The 14858-nt window shown below is 29.0% G+C and overlaps 4 protein-coding genes across 10 annotated transcripts in view; 1 reads left to right on the top strand and 3 right to left on the bottom strand.

Moving 5' to 3' along the window:
- Positions 1 to 4451, bottom strand: part of LOC116844017 — a 4977-nt gene extending 526 nt beyond the window's left edge. Inside the window, exons 1-3 of one of the 4 annotated variants that reach the window (XM_032815077.1) lie at positions 4360 to 4451; positions 3474 to 4296; positions 3302 to 3395 (exon numbers count right to left, since the gene is read on the bottom strand). In XM_032815077.1, the coding sequence (XP_032670968.1) occupies positions 3302 to 3395; positions 3474 to 4277 (898 nt within the window). In that variant the 5' untranslated portion in view covers positions 4278 to 4296; positions 4360 to 4451. Of the gene's footprint in view, positions 1 to 30; positions 1113 to 1182; positions 1420 to 3301 lie in introns of those variants that run through there. The other 3 variants (XM_032815073.1, XM_032815075.1, XM_032815074.1) reach the window with 3 other exon arrangements.
- LOC116844018 (cilia- and flagella-associated protein 61-like) overlaps positions 1 to 14858 on the top strand; it is an 84242-nt gene that overhangs the window by 15271 nt on the left and 54113 nt on the right. The window lies entirely within an intron of this gene.
- LOC116844019 lies at positions 6936 to 8638 on the bottom strand. Its single transcript, XM_032815081.1, has 2 exons — positions 8500 to 8638; positions 6936 to 8434 (listed from the first exon to the last, which is right to left on the bottom strand). Exon 2 carries the CDS (start codon positions 8413 to 8415, stop codon positions 7105 to 7107), a length of 1311 nt encoding a protein of 436 aa, XP_032670972.1. The 5' UTR covers positions 8416 to 8434; positions 8500 to 8638; the 3' UTR covers positions 6936 to 7104.
- On the bottom strand, positions 11039 to 12597 carry LOC116844022. The gene is made up of 2 exons (XM_032815087.1): positions 12501 to 12597; positions 11039 to 12435 (listed from the first exon to the last, which is right to left on the bottom strand). Exon 2 carries the CDS (start codon positions 12414 to 12416, stop codon positions 11598 to 11600), a length of 819 nt encoding a protein of 272 aa, XP_032670978.1. The 5' UTR covers positions 12417 to 12435; positions 12501 to 12597; the 3' UTR covers positions 11039 to 11597.

The raw sequence follows: 14858 nt of genomic DNA, 5'->3' as shown, positions 1-14858 counted from the left end.
CTTCTTGCCAGGTGTTTGTTGCATCAAAATGTGCTTGAAATATTATGATCACATTTGGTCGCTGAAACGTCGGATCAGTTGTATACGCTTGGTAAGATCCAGGACGACATACGATATTAGTCCTCTGATTTCGAGACTTGCAGCTGTCACAACTTTCCAAACTTATATCTTGAGCTTTTAATTTTTCTCCTATCAGTACAACTGTTAGCTCCTTTATTTCAGCTATAACATGCTGGAGAAATTCCCAAGCCTTCATATATTTATTTTCAATAGAGTTTGCTGATATTACGTGAATAACAATTTGAGGACTCGCCATATTTGGGAGATTTAATAACTGTGCATTTCTCATCACATTATACAACGTGAATGGTCCTGATACATAATCGGAACAGAAATATGCGAATTTTGTAAGATTTCGGTTAAAATCGTCCAAGTCGATATACGGACAGTGCACATAATGGGTAACAAATTGATACATGTGATAGACAAATTTAACTTCACATGGAAATTCAATTAATCGCTTAAAATCTGTAGGTATGATATTTAAGATATCTAGATTGCGACATAACATCAAGTGTCCGCATTTTGATGTGTGATTGATAAAAAAATCTTCCATATGAATAAGGCAAAAGTTGGCGGAATAGCATCTTTTACAGGGATGTATATCAATTTGTTGGTGACAAATAAGACATGATTTTGCGAAAATGATCATTTCTATTTCGTACGTCTCCAGACTGCGTGGTAGCCTTTGCGTGATTACATCCAAAAATATTCTTCTTGACTCAATCCATTCGGGCGTTTCTGAATGACGAATACCCCATTCCGTTTTACCCAATCCGTCTTTCTCTCTTAAGAATTTTGTTATAAATGTGCAAAATTGCTGGTGTTGTTCAAAATGTTTCTGTTTATGTTTCTCACTACAGTAAGAAATCATGTAACACTTATCACATTCTATCAAAATACCATAATTTTTACTTTTGCAAACGTGACAAATATTTGGATAAAAGAAATTATTATAATTGATATCGCCGTTCATCCAAGTCGAATCGGCGTGCAATTTTTGCACATCCAAAATGATGGACATAAAGTCCATGCCTGTATATTTTGTTTACCTGAAGATAAAAAATTTCTTTGTAATTTCAATTTGGAAGTAACTTATAATACTTATGTAAAGTACGGTACCTTGTATAAAAGTAAGATAATTCTCTTTGCATAGTTTAGATATACAGTTGAGGAATGTTTCGCGGACCCTGAGAAACTGTTTGCAAGTTTCATAGAATGTCACGAATATAGTTGACAATTTCAATAGCATACAAAGTTATAATGACCTACGAATATCCGTTCGCAACTAGAATATTGCGAATAAATATATACGAAGTTCTCGAAAATTTCATTACTATTATATAATATTCTATAATACCCTTAATAAATATAGTATTAAAATAAAAAAAATAATAAATAAGGTAAATATAATAAAATAATATAATAAATATATAATGTAAATATAACAATATAATAATTGTATAATATAAATATAATACTATATAATAAACATGTAATATAAATGAAACAAAAATTAAATAAAAAGAAAAACGTGGAGGAAAAGTGGAAATTTACTAAGTTAATTTTCCATGCCGCTATTGTTTGACTCTTAAAAGAGATACAGTTTATTGCCTATTGCATTTTTTAAATGTAGCATTTATATATAATCTCTTAACATATATCAAGGTCAAGATTATTGGAACAGGATTCACAAAAATTTAAGTAATTATTATTTTTTTATTATTATTAAGTAATGCAAGATTTTGATTTTATTATTTTTGCACATCACATGAGCATATATTGTCGACTCGCGGTGCGTGCATTGTTTTAGGCACGCATTTGATGTAAGTCACTACCGTGTTTCTTGATAACATTTGAAAAATCGATTTTAGTACAATTCCACTCGCAGGTAAACGCGTGAACTTGGCGCATGTTTTCATTTTTTTTATATAAAGGTAGATTTGTTTGGATCACAATCACGAGATATACTCGCGGTTCAAAATAGACTAGTACATGACAAAAATTCTGTGTCTGATATTTTTTTCGCCTACGATAACGGATACTTTATTTGTAATATTAATGTATTACGTTATATAATATATTATAACATTATTGTTGAAAATAAATTTGGAAAAATGGTTCATTAGTAATTTGACTACTTTTGAATTTTCTGTGCTTTCTGAGATCAATATACACAGATGAACATTATTAACCGAATTTCTTCGTCATTCAACGTATACACCCTTACGTAAAAAAGCTATAATAAAATACTACTCAGAGCAATATATAAAAATTATTGAAGCACTATAGAAATATATTGGAATACTATCGAATACTTATAACAACACTATCGAAAAATTATAGAAAATCTATTCGTTAATTTTATAAATAGTTTTAATATAAATTTTCAATAATGAAAACAGTAGTATTTTAGTAATTCTACGTAATCTTATCAGAGTTATTCAGGATTAAATCAGTAGCACCATCAAGCGTCCTCTTGAAACCCCATTAATTTTGTTTGCAACATGTTTCAATGAAACTCTTGGTTTTCGAAAAATTTCTATGCGTATTTTAATATGAGGTATCCTGTATATACATGTGTGTATGCGCGTGTGTATGTATAAAAGCAACATACTGTTTTGGGATACTTTCATACATTTGATGTACTCGTTTACCACTATCAACATATTTTGATTAAAAGTCTATAACAACAATAGGACAATAACAACAAAAAAGAAAGAAAGAGCAGTTAAATAAGCTCTTTATTAAAAATATGCATAATTCATAAAAATAGATTATATATTATAAAAATATTCATAAATAATGAGGGCAATATATTGTTTGTATTTTTTACAATAATACAAGTGATATGGGAATCACATAAGAGAGCTTCAAATCGTTTAAAATGGTTTTTATGAAGGATGTAAATTCCGATATACAGTTAAATGCGAATTACGAAAACCGACACAGTCAGTGTGCAACAGTCTGCGTGGATAAAAGGACCTAAAAATGTTTGATGCGTTATATACAGGATTTATATTTATAATCTTTCGAATGTTACTTATGTTCTCTTCCGCTATAGATTGCGATCCGGCTGTTAGAATATATGGACAGTTCATACGCTGCGGTGTTAATAAGCTATCTTCTTGCCAGGTGTTTGTTGCATCAAAATGTGCTTGAAATATTATGATCACATTTGGTCGCTGAAACGTCGGATCAGTTGTATACGCTTGGTAAGATCCAGGATGACATACGATACTAGTCCTCTGATTTCGAGACTTGCAGCTGTCACAACTTTCCAAACTTATATCTTGAGCTTTTAATTTTTTTCCTATCAGTACAACTGTTAGCTCCTTTATTTCACCTAAAACATGCTGAAGAAATTCCCAAGCCTTCATATATTTTTTTTGAATAGAATTTGCTGATATTACGTGAATAACAATTTGAGGTCCTGCCATATTCGAGAGATTTAATAACTGTGCATTTCTCATCACATCATACAACGTGAATGGTCCTGATACATAATCGGAACAGAAATATGCGAATTTTGTAAGAATTCGGTTATAATTGCCCAAGTCGTAATAAGAACGGTGCACACAATTGTAAACAAATTCAAACATGTTATAGAGAGATTTAGCATCATAAGGAAATTTAATTAATCGTTTAAAATTTGTAGGAATGATATTTAGGATATCTAGATTGAGACATAACATCAAGTTTCCGCATTTTGATGCGTGATTGCTGAAAAAATCTTCCATATGAATAAGGCAAAAGTTGGCGGAATAGCATCTTTTACAGGGATGTATATCAATTTGTTGGTGACAAATAAGACATGATTTTGCGAAAATGATCATTTCTATTTCGTACGTCTCCAGACTGCGTGGTAGCCTTTGCGTGATTACATCCAAAAATATTCTTCTTGACTCAATCCATTCGGGCGTTTCTGAATGACGACTACCCCATTCCGTTTTATCCATTCCGCTTTTCTCTCTTAAGAATGTTGTTATAAATGCGCAAAATTGCTCGTGTTGTTTAAAATGCTTCTGTTTATGTTTTTCACTACAGTAAGAAATCATGTAACACTTATCGCATTCTATCAAAATACCATAATTTTTACTTTTGCAAACGTGACAAATATTTGGATAAAAGAAATTATTATAATTGATATCGCCGCTCATCCAATTAGAATCGGCGTGCAATTTTTGCACATCTAAAATGATGGACATAAAGTCCATGCCTGTATGTTTTGTTTACCTGAAGATCAAAAATTTTTTTGTAATTTCAATTTGGAAGTAACTTATATGTAAAGTATGGTACCTTGTATAAAAGTAAGATAATTCTTTTTGCATAGTTTAGATATATAGTTGACGAATGTTTCGCGGACCCTGAGAAACTGTTTGCAAGTTTCCTAGAATGTCACGAATATAGTTGACAATTTCAATAGGATACAAAGTTATAATGACCTACGAATATCCGTTCGCAACTAGAATATTGCGTATAAACATATACGGAGTTCTCGAAAATTTCATTACTATTATATAATATTCTATAATACCCTTAATAAATAAAGTATTAAAATAAAAATTAATAAATAAGGTAAATATAATAAAATAATATAATAAATATATAATGTAAATATAACAATATAATAATTGTATAATATAAATATAATACTATATAATAAATATATAATATAAATGAAATAAAAATAAAATAAAAAAAAACGTGGAGGAGAAGGGGAAATTTACTAAGTGAATTTTCCATGTCGCTATTGTTTGACTCTTAAAAGAGATACAGTTTATTACCTATTGCATTTTTTAAATGTAGCATTTATATATAATCTCTTAACATATATCAAGGTCAAGATTATTGGAACAGGATTCAGAAAAATTTAAGTAATTATTATTTCTTTATTATTATTATGTAATGCAAGATTTTGATATTATTATTTTTGCACATAAGCATATATTGTCGCGACCTCGCGATGCGTGCATTGTCTTAGGCACGCATTTGATGTAAACCACTACCGTGTCTCTTGATAACACTTAAAAAATCGGTTATATAGCTAATACAGGGAAAAAATGTTAAATTCTTACATTCTTTGTACTGTGGAACGTATCGACATGTCTCTATTTTTTGTTTACTATAATTATTGTATAAAATACTTAGCCTATATCTTAATAATAGTTTGAATAAAGATTTTGATACGTTTTTCTTTAGGTATAGAAATATTTATAAAATATTTATGTAATATTTTTATAAATAATTCGACCTAAATATTTATGAATTTTTATCATAAATACTGTATGCTTTCTGGGTAAATTCCCTTTTTTCATTAAGAAATGTTTTCTTTAACGGATTGGAAAAATGTTGTTTTTTTTTAATATTTCATGAATGTCAAACTTCTATTAAATATTAAAAAACGAAAAATTTTTGTAAACGTTAAAAAAAATGTTTTTTTAATGAAAAATGGGAACTTATTCCATTATTTTTAACGTTTTAAAAAATGTTTTTTAAATGTTTTTAAAATGTTTTTAAATGCTTAAATGTTTTTGTTGTTTTGCTTGTTGGATTTCTTATTAATAATGCAAATTGAGGGGTTAATTTGTTCGCAATTTTCTAAAACTCGTATTGATAACTTTTTCGATGGAACTAACCAATCACATCATCGTTTGACAGATACAATTGTTCCAATAGAGAAAATAAATTTAATCGATTGTTTAAATTCATTCGCGTTGGTGAAACCGGCTTATACTCTTAATAAATAAAGACATATGCGAGCTCAACATATGTTCCTTAGAAATACATAAAATAGATGTCTTTAAAACGTACAAAAGTCAACATATTTTGTACATTCACTAATGTACGTAATTAAAACGTCCATATTAATTCCATGGACTAAATGGGGATTAGTTGGGACTAAATAAAAACCAAAATTGGACGTTTATTGGACGTCGTGTGCTGTCTCTGGGAATATATTATATTATAATATATTATAATATATTATTGTTGAAAATAATTTCGGACAAATGGTACACTAGTAATTTTGATTTCCTTTGAATTTTCTGTGCTTTCTGAGATCAATATACAAACATTATTAATCGACTTTCTTCGTTATTCAACGTATACACCCCTATGTAAAAAAGCTATCAGAAAAAACTACCAAGAGCAATATAGGAAAATAATTGAAGCACTATTGAAATATATTGGAATATTACTGTATATTTATTACAACACTATTGAAAAATCATAAAAAACCTATTTGTTAATTTTATAAATAGTTTTAATATAAGTTTTTAATAGTTAAAACAGTAGTATTTTCGTTAATCGCCTAAAATATTACTGTTCTCAGTAGTTTTCTTATGACATTTTTTCGTAAAGGCAAATATTAAGGTAACGTTATCGAAAAGTTTACAACATATAAGACATTGCATATCTTATATTAAAAAATATCAGAATATGACTTAAAATATTTCGGAAAATATTCACTTTTAAATTCCATACATTTCATTGCAACACATTTATACACGAAATAACCAGAGGAATCAATTCTTGTTGAATGAACTATATATAATTCTATTTAAACAATTAGATGTAACTCTGCATAATCTTAACAAAGTCACTGAGGACTAAATCAGTAGCACCATCAAGCGTCCCCTTGAAACCGTATTAATTTTGCAATATTCTTCAATGAAACCCTTGGTTTTCGAAAAATCTCTGCGTAATTAAAAATGTGGCATCCTATATATACATATATGCGCGCGTGTATTATAAAAGCAACAAGCTGTTTTGGGATGCTTTCATACATTTGATGTACTCGATCACCACTATCAATACGTTTTGATTAAAAGACAACAACAAGAATAAGATAATAACAACAAAAAAGAAAGAGAGAGCAGTTAAATAAGTTCTTTATTAGAAATATCCATAATTCATAAAAATAGATTATATTTTATAAAAATATTCATAAATAAGGAGGGTAATATATTGTCTATATTTTTTACAATAATTCAAGTGATATGGCAATCACATAAGAGAGCTTCAAATCGTTTAAAATGGTTTTTATGAAGAATGTAAATTCCGATACACAGTTACATGCGAATTACGATAACCGACGCAATCTCTATGCAACAGTCTGTATGGATAAAAGGACCTAAAATTGTTTGGTCCATTATATACAGGATTTACATTTAGAATCTTTCGTATTTTATTCATATTCTCTTCCGCTACAGATTGCGATATGGATGTTAAAATATATGAACAGTTTATACGATGTGAATAAGCTGTCAATAAGCTATGTTCTTGCCATGTGCTTGTTGTATCAAAATGTGCTTGAAATATTATGATCACATTTGGTTGTTGAAACGTTGGATCAGTCGTGTAGCCGTGGTAAGATCCAGGACGACACACAACTTTGATCTTCTGATTTCGGGACTTGCAGCTGTCACAACTTTCCAAATTTATATCTTGAGTTTTTAATTCTTCTCCTATCAATACAACTGTTAACTTCTTTATCCAAAATAAAAGATGATGGAGAAGTTCCCAAGCCTTCATATATTTATTTTCGATAGAGGTTGCTGATATTACGTGAATAACAAATTGAGATCCTGCCATATTTGGAAGATGATTTAACTGTGCTTTTATCATCCCATCGAACAACGTGAATGGTCCTGATGCATAATCGGAACAGAGATATGCGAATTTTGAAAGAACTTGGTTATAATTTTTCAAGTTTCTATAAGGACAGTGCACACATTTGAGAACAAATTCAAGCATGTTATCGGGAAGTATCGATTTATTAGGAAATTTAATTAATCGTTTAAAATCTGTAGGTATGATATTTAGGATATCTAGATTGAGACATAACATCAAGTTTCCACATTTTGATGCGTGATTGATAAAAAAATCTTCCATATGAATAAGGCAAAAGTTGGCGGAATAGCATCTTTTACAGGGATGTATATCAATTTGTTGGTGACAAATAAGACATGATTTTGCGAAAATGATCATTTCTATTTCGTACGTCTCCAGACTGCGTGGTAGCCTTTGCGTGATTACATCCAAAAATATTCTTCTTGACTCAATCCATTCGGGCGTTTCTGAATGACGAATACCCCATTCCGTTTTACTGCTCTCTCTTAAGAATTTTGTTATATATGTGCAAAATTGCTCGTGTTGTTTAAAATGCGTCTGTTTATGTCTCTCACTGCAGTAAGAAATCATGTAACACTTATCGCATTCTATCAAAATACCATAATTTTTACTTTTGCAAACGTGACAAATATTTGGATAAAAGAAATTATTATAACTAATATCACCGTTCATCCAAGTAGAATCGTCGTACAAGTTTTGCACATCTATGATAAGATTCATGTCTGTATATTTTATTTATCTGGAGATAATAAATAATTCTTTGTAATTTCAATTTGGAAGTAATTTATGTTGAAAATACGTTACCTGGGACAAAGTAAAATAGTTATCATTGCACAGTTTAGAAGTATAGTTGGCGAATGTTTCGCGGACCCAGAGAAACTGTTTGGAAGTTTTTCAGAGTGTTATAAATGTAGTTGACAATTTCAATACCACACAAAGTTATAATGACCTACGAATATCCGTTCGCAACTAGAATAAACATATACGGAGTTTTCCAAAATTTTATTATTATCATATTGTATTCTATAATATAATAAATACAAATATACTTAATAAATAAAATATTAATATAATAATAATAAATAATAAGGTAAATATAATATAATAATATAACAAATATATAAAGTAAATATAATAATATAATAAATGTATAATATAATAATATAATAAATTTAATAACGTATAATAAATATACAATATAAATAAAACAAACAAGAAAACGTGGAGAAAAATAGGAAATTTGCTAAATAAAAGGAGAATAAGTGGGCGCAAAGATGAGATTTCGAGGACGGAGTCGCGCCAATAAATTTTTGACAATTAATATGTATATGTACGTGACTTCTCTTTAAGTGCATATCAAATTCATACTTTTATAGGTGCGGCTCCGTCATCGAAATCCTTTTCCTGAGTGGGCTTCTTGCGAATTATATTTATTTGTTTGTTATTATTCTTCTTTCATGTACTAAAACTTTTGTAATTAATAAAAATCGACGCGTCTTAGCTAGCGTCTTTACATAAGTAGTTATTTTATATTTTATCACACAATTTATATTTACACAATTTGCACATATTGCATTTCTAGCACTCTTAGCAATACTATGTACTATGTAACTAGGTATACTATGCCTATATTATAGTATGTTATAGCTATAATATAGCTATATTATAGCTATAATATATTATGTAACAGATTTACTTCTATGTTATTAAAAGAGATATGTTTTGAAATAATGCTAATATGAATATTATTAATAATATTAATTTCATTTTTATCAGTTTGTAGCCAGAAAGTTTTATTGCATTTTATCGATAAGCATAAACTACATACATATACATATACATGTATACACTGCCGCTGTACAGTGCTTGTTTATACAAAACTAGGCGAGCGATTCTATGTCATATAATTAATATAAATAGATTCTGTTATAGGGACTTCTAGTTTATCTATGTGATATCACTTTTTTGTAGAAAATAGTATTTTAAACAATATTCGTCATTAATGTATTTGTTAATTTTGTGTTGTTTTATAAATAAAATATTTTTTTATTTATAAAAACATTTATTTATTAAAAACATTAATTTTAGTACAATTCCACTCGCAGGCAAACGTGTGAACTTGGTGTGTGTTTTTATCATTTTTATAAAAAGGTAGGCTTGTTCGGATCACAATCATGAAATATATTTGCTGTCCAAAATAGACTAGTACATGACACAAATTCTATGTGTTTATATTTTTTTTGCCGCCTACGAAAACGGATGCTTTATTTGTAATAATAATATATTAACTTATAATAACAATATATTATATTATATACATTATAATATATTATAATATATTACTGTTGAAAATAAATTCGGAAACTAGTGCACTAGTAATTTTGAATTCTTTTGAAATTTCTGTGCTTTCTGAGATCAATATACACAGATAAACATTATTAATTTTTAAACTATCGACTTTCTTTGTCATTCAACGTATACACCCTTATGGAAAAAAGCTATAAGAAAAAATTTCTGAGAGCAATATAGGAAAATTATTGAAACACTATTGAAAAATATTGGAATACTACTATATATTTATTACAACACTATTCAAAAACTATAGAAGACCTATTCGTTAATTTTATAAGTAATTTTAATATAAGTTTTCAATAGTTAAAACAGTAGTATTTTTGTTAATCGACGAAAATACGATTGTCCTCAGTAGTTTTCTTATAATATATTTTCGTAAGGGTAAATATTAAGGTAACATTATCGAAAAGTTTACAACATATAAGACATTCCATATCTTGTATTTAAAAATATCAGAATATGAGACTTAAAATATCTCAGAAAATATCCACTTTTAAATTTTATATATTTTACTTAAACATTTTTATACATGAAATAACCAGAGGAATCAATTCATGTTAAAAGAATTACATATATTTCTATTTAAAAATTAGATGTAACTCTATGTAATCTTAGCAGAGTTATTGAGGATTAAATCAATGGCACCATCAAGCGTCCCCTTAAAACTCTATTAATTTTGTTTGCAACATTTTTTTAATGAAACCCTTGGTTTTCGAAAAATCTCAATGCGCAATTTAAAATGAGACATCCTGTATATACATGTGTGTATATGCGCGTGTACGTATAAAAGTAACATGCTGTTGTGGGATGCTTTCATACATTTGATGTACTTATTCTCACTATCAATACGTTTTGATTAAAAGACAATAACAACTTAAGACAACAACAATAAAAAGATAAAGAGAGTAGATAAATAAGTTCTTTATTAGAAATATCTATAATTTATAAAAAATAGATTATATATTAAAAAATATTCATAAATAATGAGGGAAATATTTTTTATATTATTTACAATAATACGAGTGATATGGAAATCGCATAAGAGAGCTTGAAATCGTTTAGAATGGTTTTTATGACGAATGTAAATTCCGATACACAGTTATATACGAATTACGATAACTCACACGATCAGTATGCCACTGTCTGCATGGATAAAGGGACTTGAAATTATTTGGTCCATCATATACAGGATTTATATATATAATCTTTCGTATGTTATTTACGTTTTCTACCGCTATAGTTTGCGATTCGGCTGTTAGAATATATGGACATCTCATATTCTGTGATATCAATAAGCTACGTACTTGCCATACGCTTGTTGAATCCAAATGTGCTCGAAATATTATGATCACATTTGGTTGTTGAAACGTTGGATCAGTCGTGTAGCCGTGGTAAGATCCAGGACGACACACAACTTTAATCTTTTGATTTCGGGACTTGCAGCTGTCACAACTTTCCAAATTTATATCTTGAGTTTCTAATTCTTCTCCTATCAACAACTGTTAACTCCTTTATCCACAATAAAAGATGATGGAGAAGTTCCCAAGCCTTCATATATTTATTTTCGAGATTGCTGATATTACGTGAATAACAAATTGAGGTCCTGCCATATTTGGAAGACGATATAACTGTGCTTTTCTCATCCCATCGAATAACGTGAATGGTCCTGATACATAATCGGAACAGAAATATGCGAATTTTGTAAAAACTCGGTTACAATTGTCCAAGTCCCTATAAGAACAGTGCACACAATTGTTAACAAATTCGTACATGTCACCGGGAGGTTTCGATTGATTAGGAAATTCAATTAATCGTTTAAATTCTGTAGGTATGATATTTAAGATATCCAGATTGAGACCTAACAACAACTTTTCACATTTTGATGCGTGATTTTTTACAAAATCTTGCATATGAACAATGCAAAAGTTGTCGGAATAACACTCTTCACAGGGATATATATTAATTTGTTGATGACAAATACGACACGATTTTGCGAAAATAATCATTTGCATTTCGTACGGCTCCAGACGACGTGGTAGCCGTTGCGTGATTTCACTCAAAAACTTTTTTCTTGACTCAGTCCATTCGAACGTTCCGAAATGACGAAGGAGCAATTCCGTGCTATTGTCCCATTCTAAGTATTCCATTATATATGCGCAAAATTGCTCGTGTTGTTCTAAATCTTTCTGTTTATGTTTCTCACTACAGTAAGAAATCATATAACACTTGTTGCATTTTATCAAATTACCATAATTATTACTTTTGCAAATGTGACAAATATTTGGATGAAAGAAATTATTATAATTAATATTGCCGTTCGACCAATTAGAATCGGCGTGCAATTTTTGCACATCAATGATAAGGTCCATGCCTGTATATTTTATTTACCTGAAGATAATGAATATTTCTTTGTAATTTCAATTTGGAAGTAATTTATGTGTAAAATACGGTACCTTGAACAAAAGTAAGATAGTTCTTTTTATATAGTTTAGACGTTGTATTTTTGGCGACGGTTTCGTGTACAATAAGAAACTGTTTGCAAGTTTCCTTGAATGTCACCAAAGTAGTTGACAATTTCAGTGGCATACAAAGTTTTAATGACCTACGAAACCGTTCGCAACTAGAATATTGCGTATAAACACATATAAATTTCTTAAAAATTTCATTACTTTTATTTTCTGTAATATCCTAAATAAATAAATTTTTAATATAATAATAATAAATAAGCTAAATATAATATAATAATATAAATATAATTATATAAATAATATAAATAATAATATAATAAATACATAACATAAATATAATAATATATAATGAATATATAATATAAAAAAAATAAAAATAGAACAAAAAAAAAACGTGGAGAAAAAGAGGAAATTTGGAAGTTTTAAAAATGTTATTACCAAATTGACTAATACAATAGTTTATGGGGTATTCACTCGAAATAGACCAGAAAATAGGCAATGTTTAGGAATTTGCTAAATGAATTCTCCATACCGTTATTGCTTTACTCTTGAAGGAAATACTGTTTATTGTCAATTGTATTTTTCAAATGTAGCATTTATTAGATAGTCTTTTAACGTATACCAAGATCAATATTATTGGAGCCGGATTCACAAAAATCTAAATAATTATTTCTTTATTATTATTAAACGATGCAAGATTTTAATACTATTATTTTTTGCACATCGCATATATGGTCGACCTCGCGGCGCATGCATTTTCTTGTACATCTATTTGATATAAATCACTATCGTGTCTTTTGATTACATTTAAAAAATCGGTTATATAGCCAATACAGGGAAAGAATGTCAGTAAAAGTTGTAGAAACTTTGTACTGTGGAACACATCGATACTGTATGAATATATTATCTCTCATTTACAAATGTGTTGTTTATCTTATAGAAACAGTAAAACATGCTATTAGAAACTTTATTATGTTCATTTACAAGAAAGTATTTTATTAACAATTTATTCCTGCGTTACTAAAACATGACAAATTTCAAAAAAATTTTTTATTAAAGTAAAAACTTGTTAAAAGAAAGGTTCACGATGTTGCTGAGCTGCTTGTTGCCTGAGCAACGGCGGTCAACAGCTGTTTTATAATAAATAAAAAGAAAGAGTTGAGGGTGGGTGAGAGAGGGAGAGAGAGGGAGTGAGAGGGAAAGAGAGGGAGAGAGGACAAGTCGTGATCGCGAGCGGACGTGTGTCAATCTCGTATTCAGTTTGTAAAATTTTACGGTATTGCTGTAAACAATGAAGGTTCTTGTTCTTTTAAAAAACGAGTTTATTTATTTTCCCGTGCGCGAGCGCAAGTGCAATATAATAAATACATAGTATAAATATAGTAGTAATAATTATATAATATAAATGAAATAAAAATAAAATAAAAAAAGGAACGTGAAGGAGAAAAGAAAATTTGCAAGTTTTTAAAATGTTATTAGTAAAGAATTTACATTAACAGTACAAAATATATCCACTCAAACTATGTCGAAAAGTAGGCAATGTTTAAGAATTTGGAAAATGAATTGTCCATGCTGCTACTGCTTGACTCTTGGTCTGAAAGATATACAGTTTATTGCCTATTGGATTTTTCTAATGTCTAGTAGCAATTTTGAATTCTTTTTGAATTTTCTGTGTCTGGGATCAGTATACAGCGGTTAACATTATTATTCGATTTTTTTTTGTTATTCAACGTATACAAACCCGAGCAAAAATTGAATCTAGTGATTGTATAGTAATAACACAGAAAAGTTGGGTCTTCGCTACTAGCAAGGAATGTAACGTTCACTTCTTCTAGTGGCTGTACTAGAAAAATTATCTAGTAGCTAGATACGAAAAAATACATTGTAACTATAATTGGTACAGTTACTAGAGAGTTCTGATATCCAATTTCTATTCTGGATTTACCGAAGATTTTCTATCTCGTTACTGTGTAATCGTTTTCATCTAGCCACTATTTATGTAATTGTTATAATTACTAGATAGTTCTGACATTCAAAAGACTGCGTAGAAATTTAGCCAGTCACGAGCTAGCGACTTGCAAGAAAACTTATCTAGTCATTACTATTTAGTTACTAGTCTTGAAATCTGCTCTACTAGATACATTTTTGCTCAGGAGATTAAAGGTAACATTGTCGAAGAGTTATAAGACATTTCTTATAAAACATTTCCTATACTGGAAAATATTAGAATGACTTAAAACATCTCGGAAAATATCCACTTTTGAATTATTTTATTCGAACACTTTTATACACGAAATAACAAGAGCAAACAATTTATCGTAAACGAACCACACACACACACAC

Source organism: Odontomachus brunneus, unplaced genomic scaffold (assembly GCF_010583005.1).
Source record: "Odontomachus brunneus isolate Ranch 3 - 2012 unplaced genomic scaffold, Obru_v1 Obru_scaffold_038, whole genome shotgun sequence".
Lineage (NCBI taxonomy): Eukaryota > Metazoa > Arthropoda > Insecta > Hymenoptera > Formicidae > Odontomachus > Odontomachus brunneus.
Note: the sequence above shows the minus strand (reverse complement) of the source record. Positions and strands in the feature narration are given on the sequence as shown.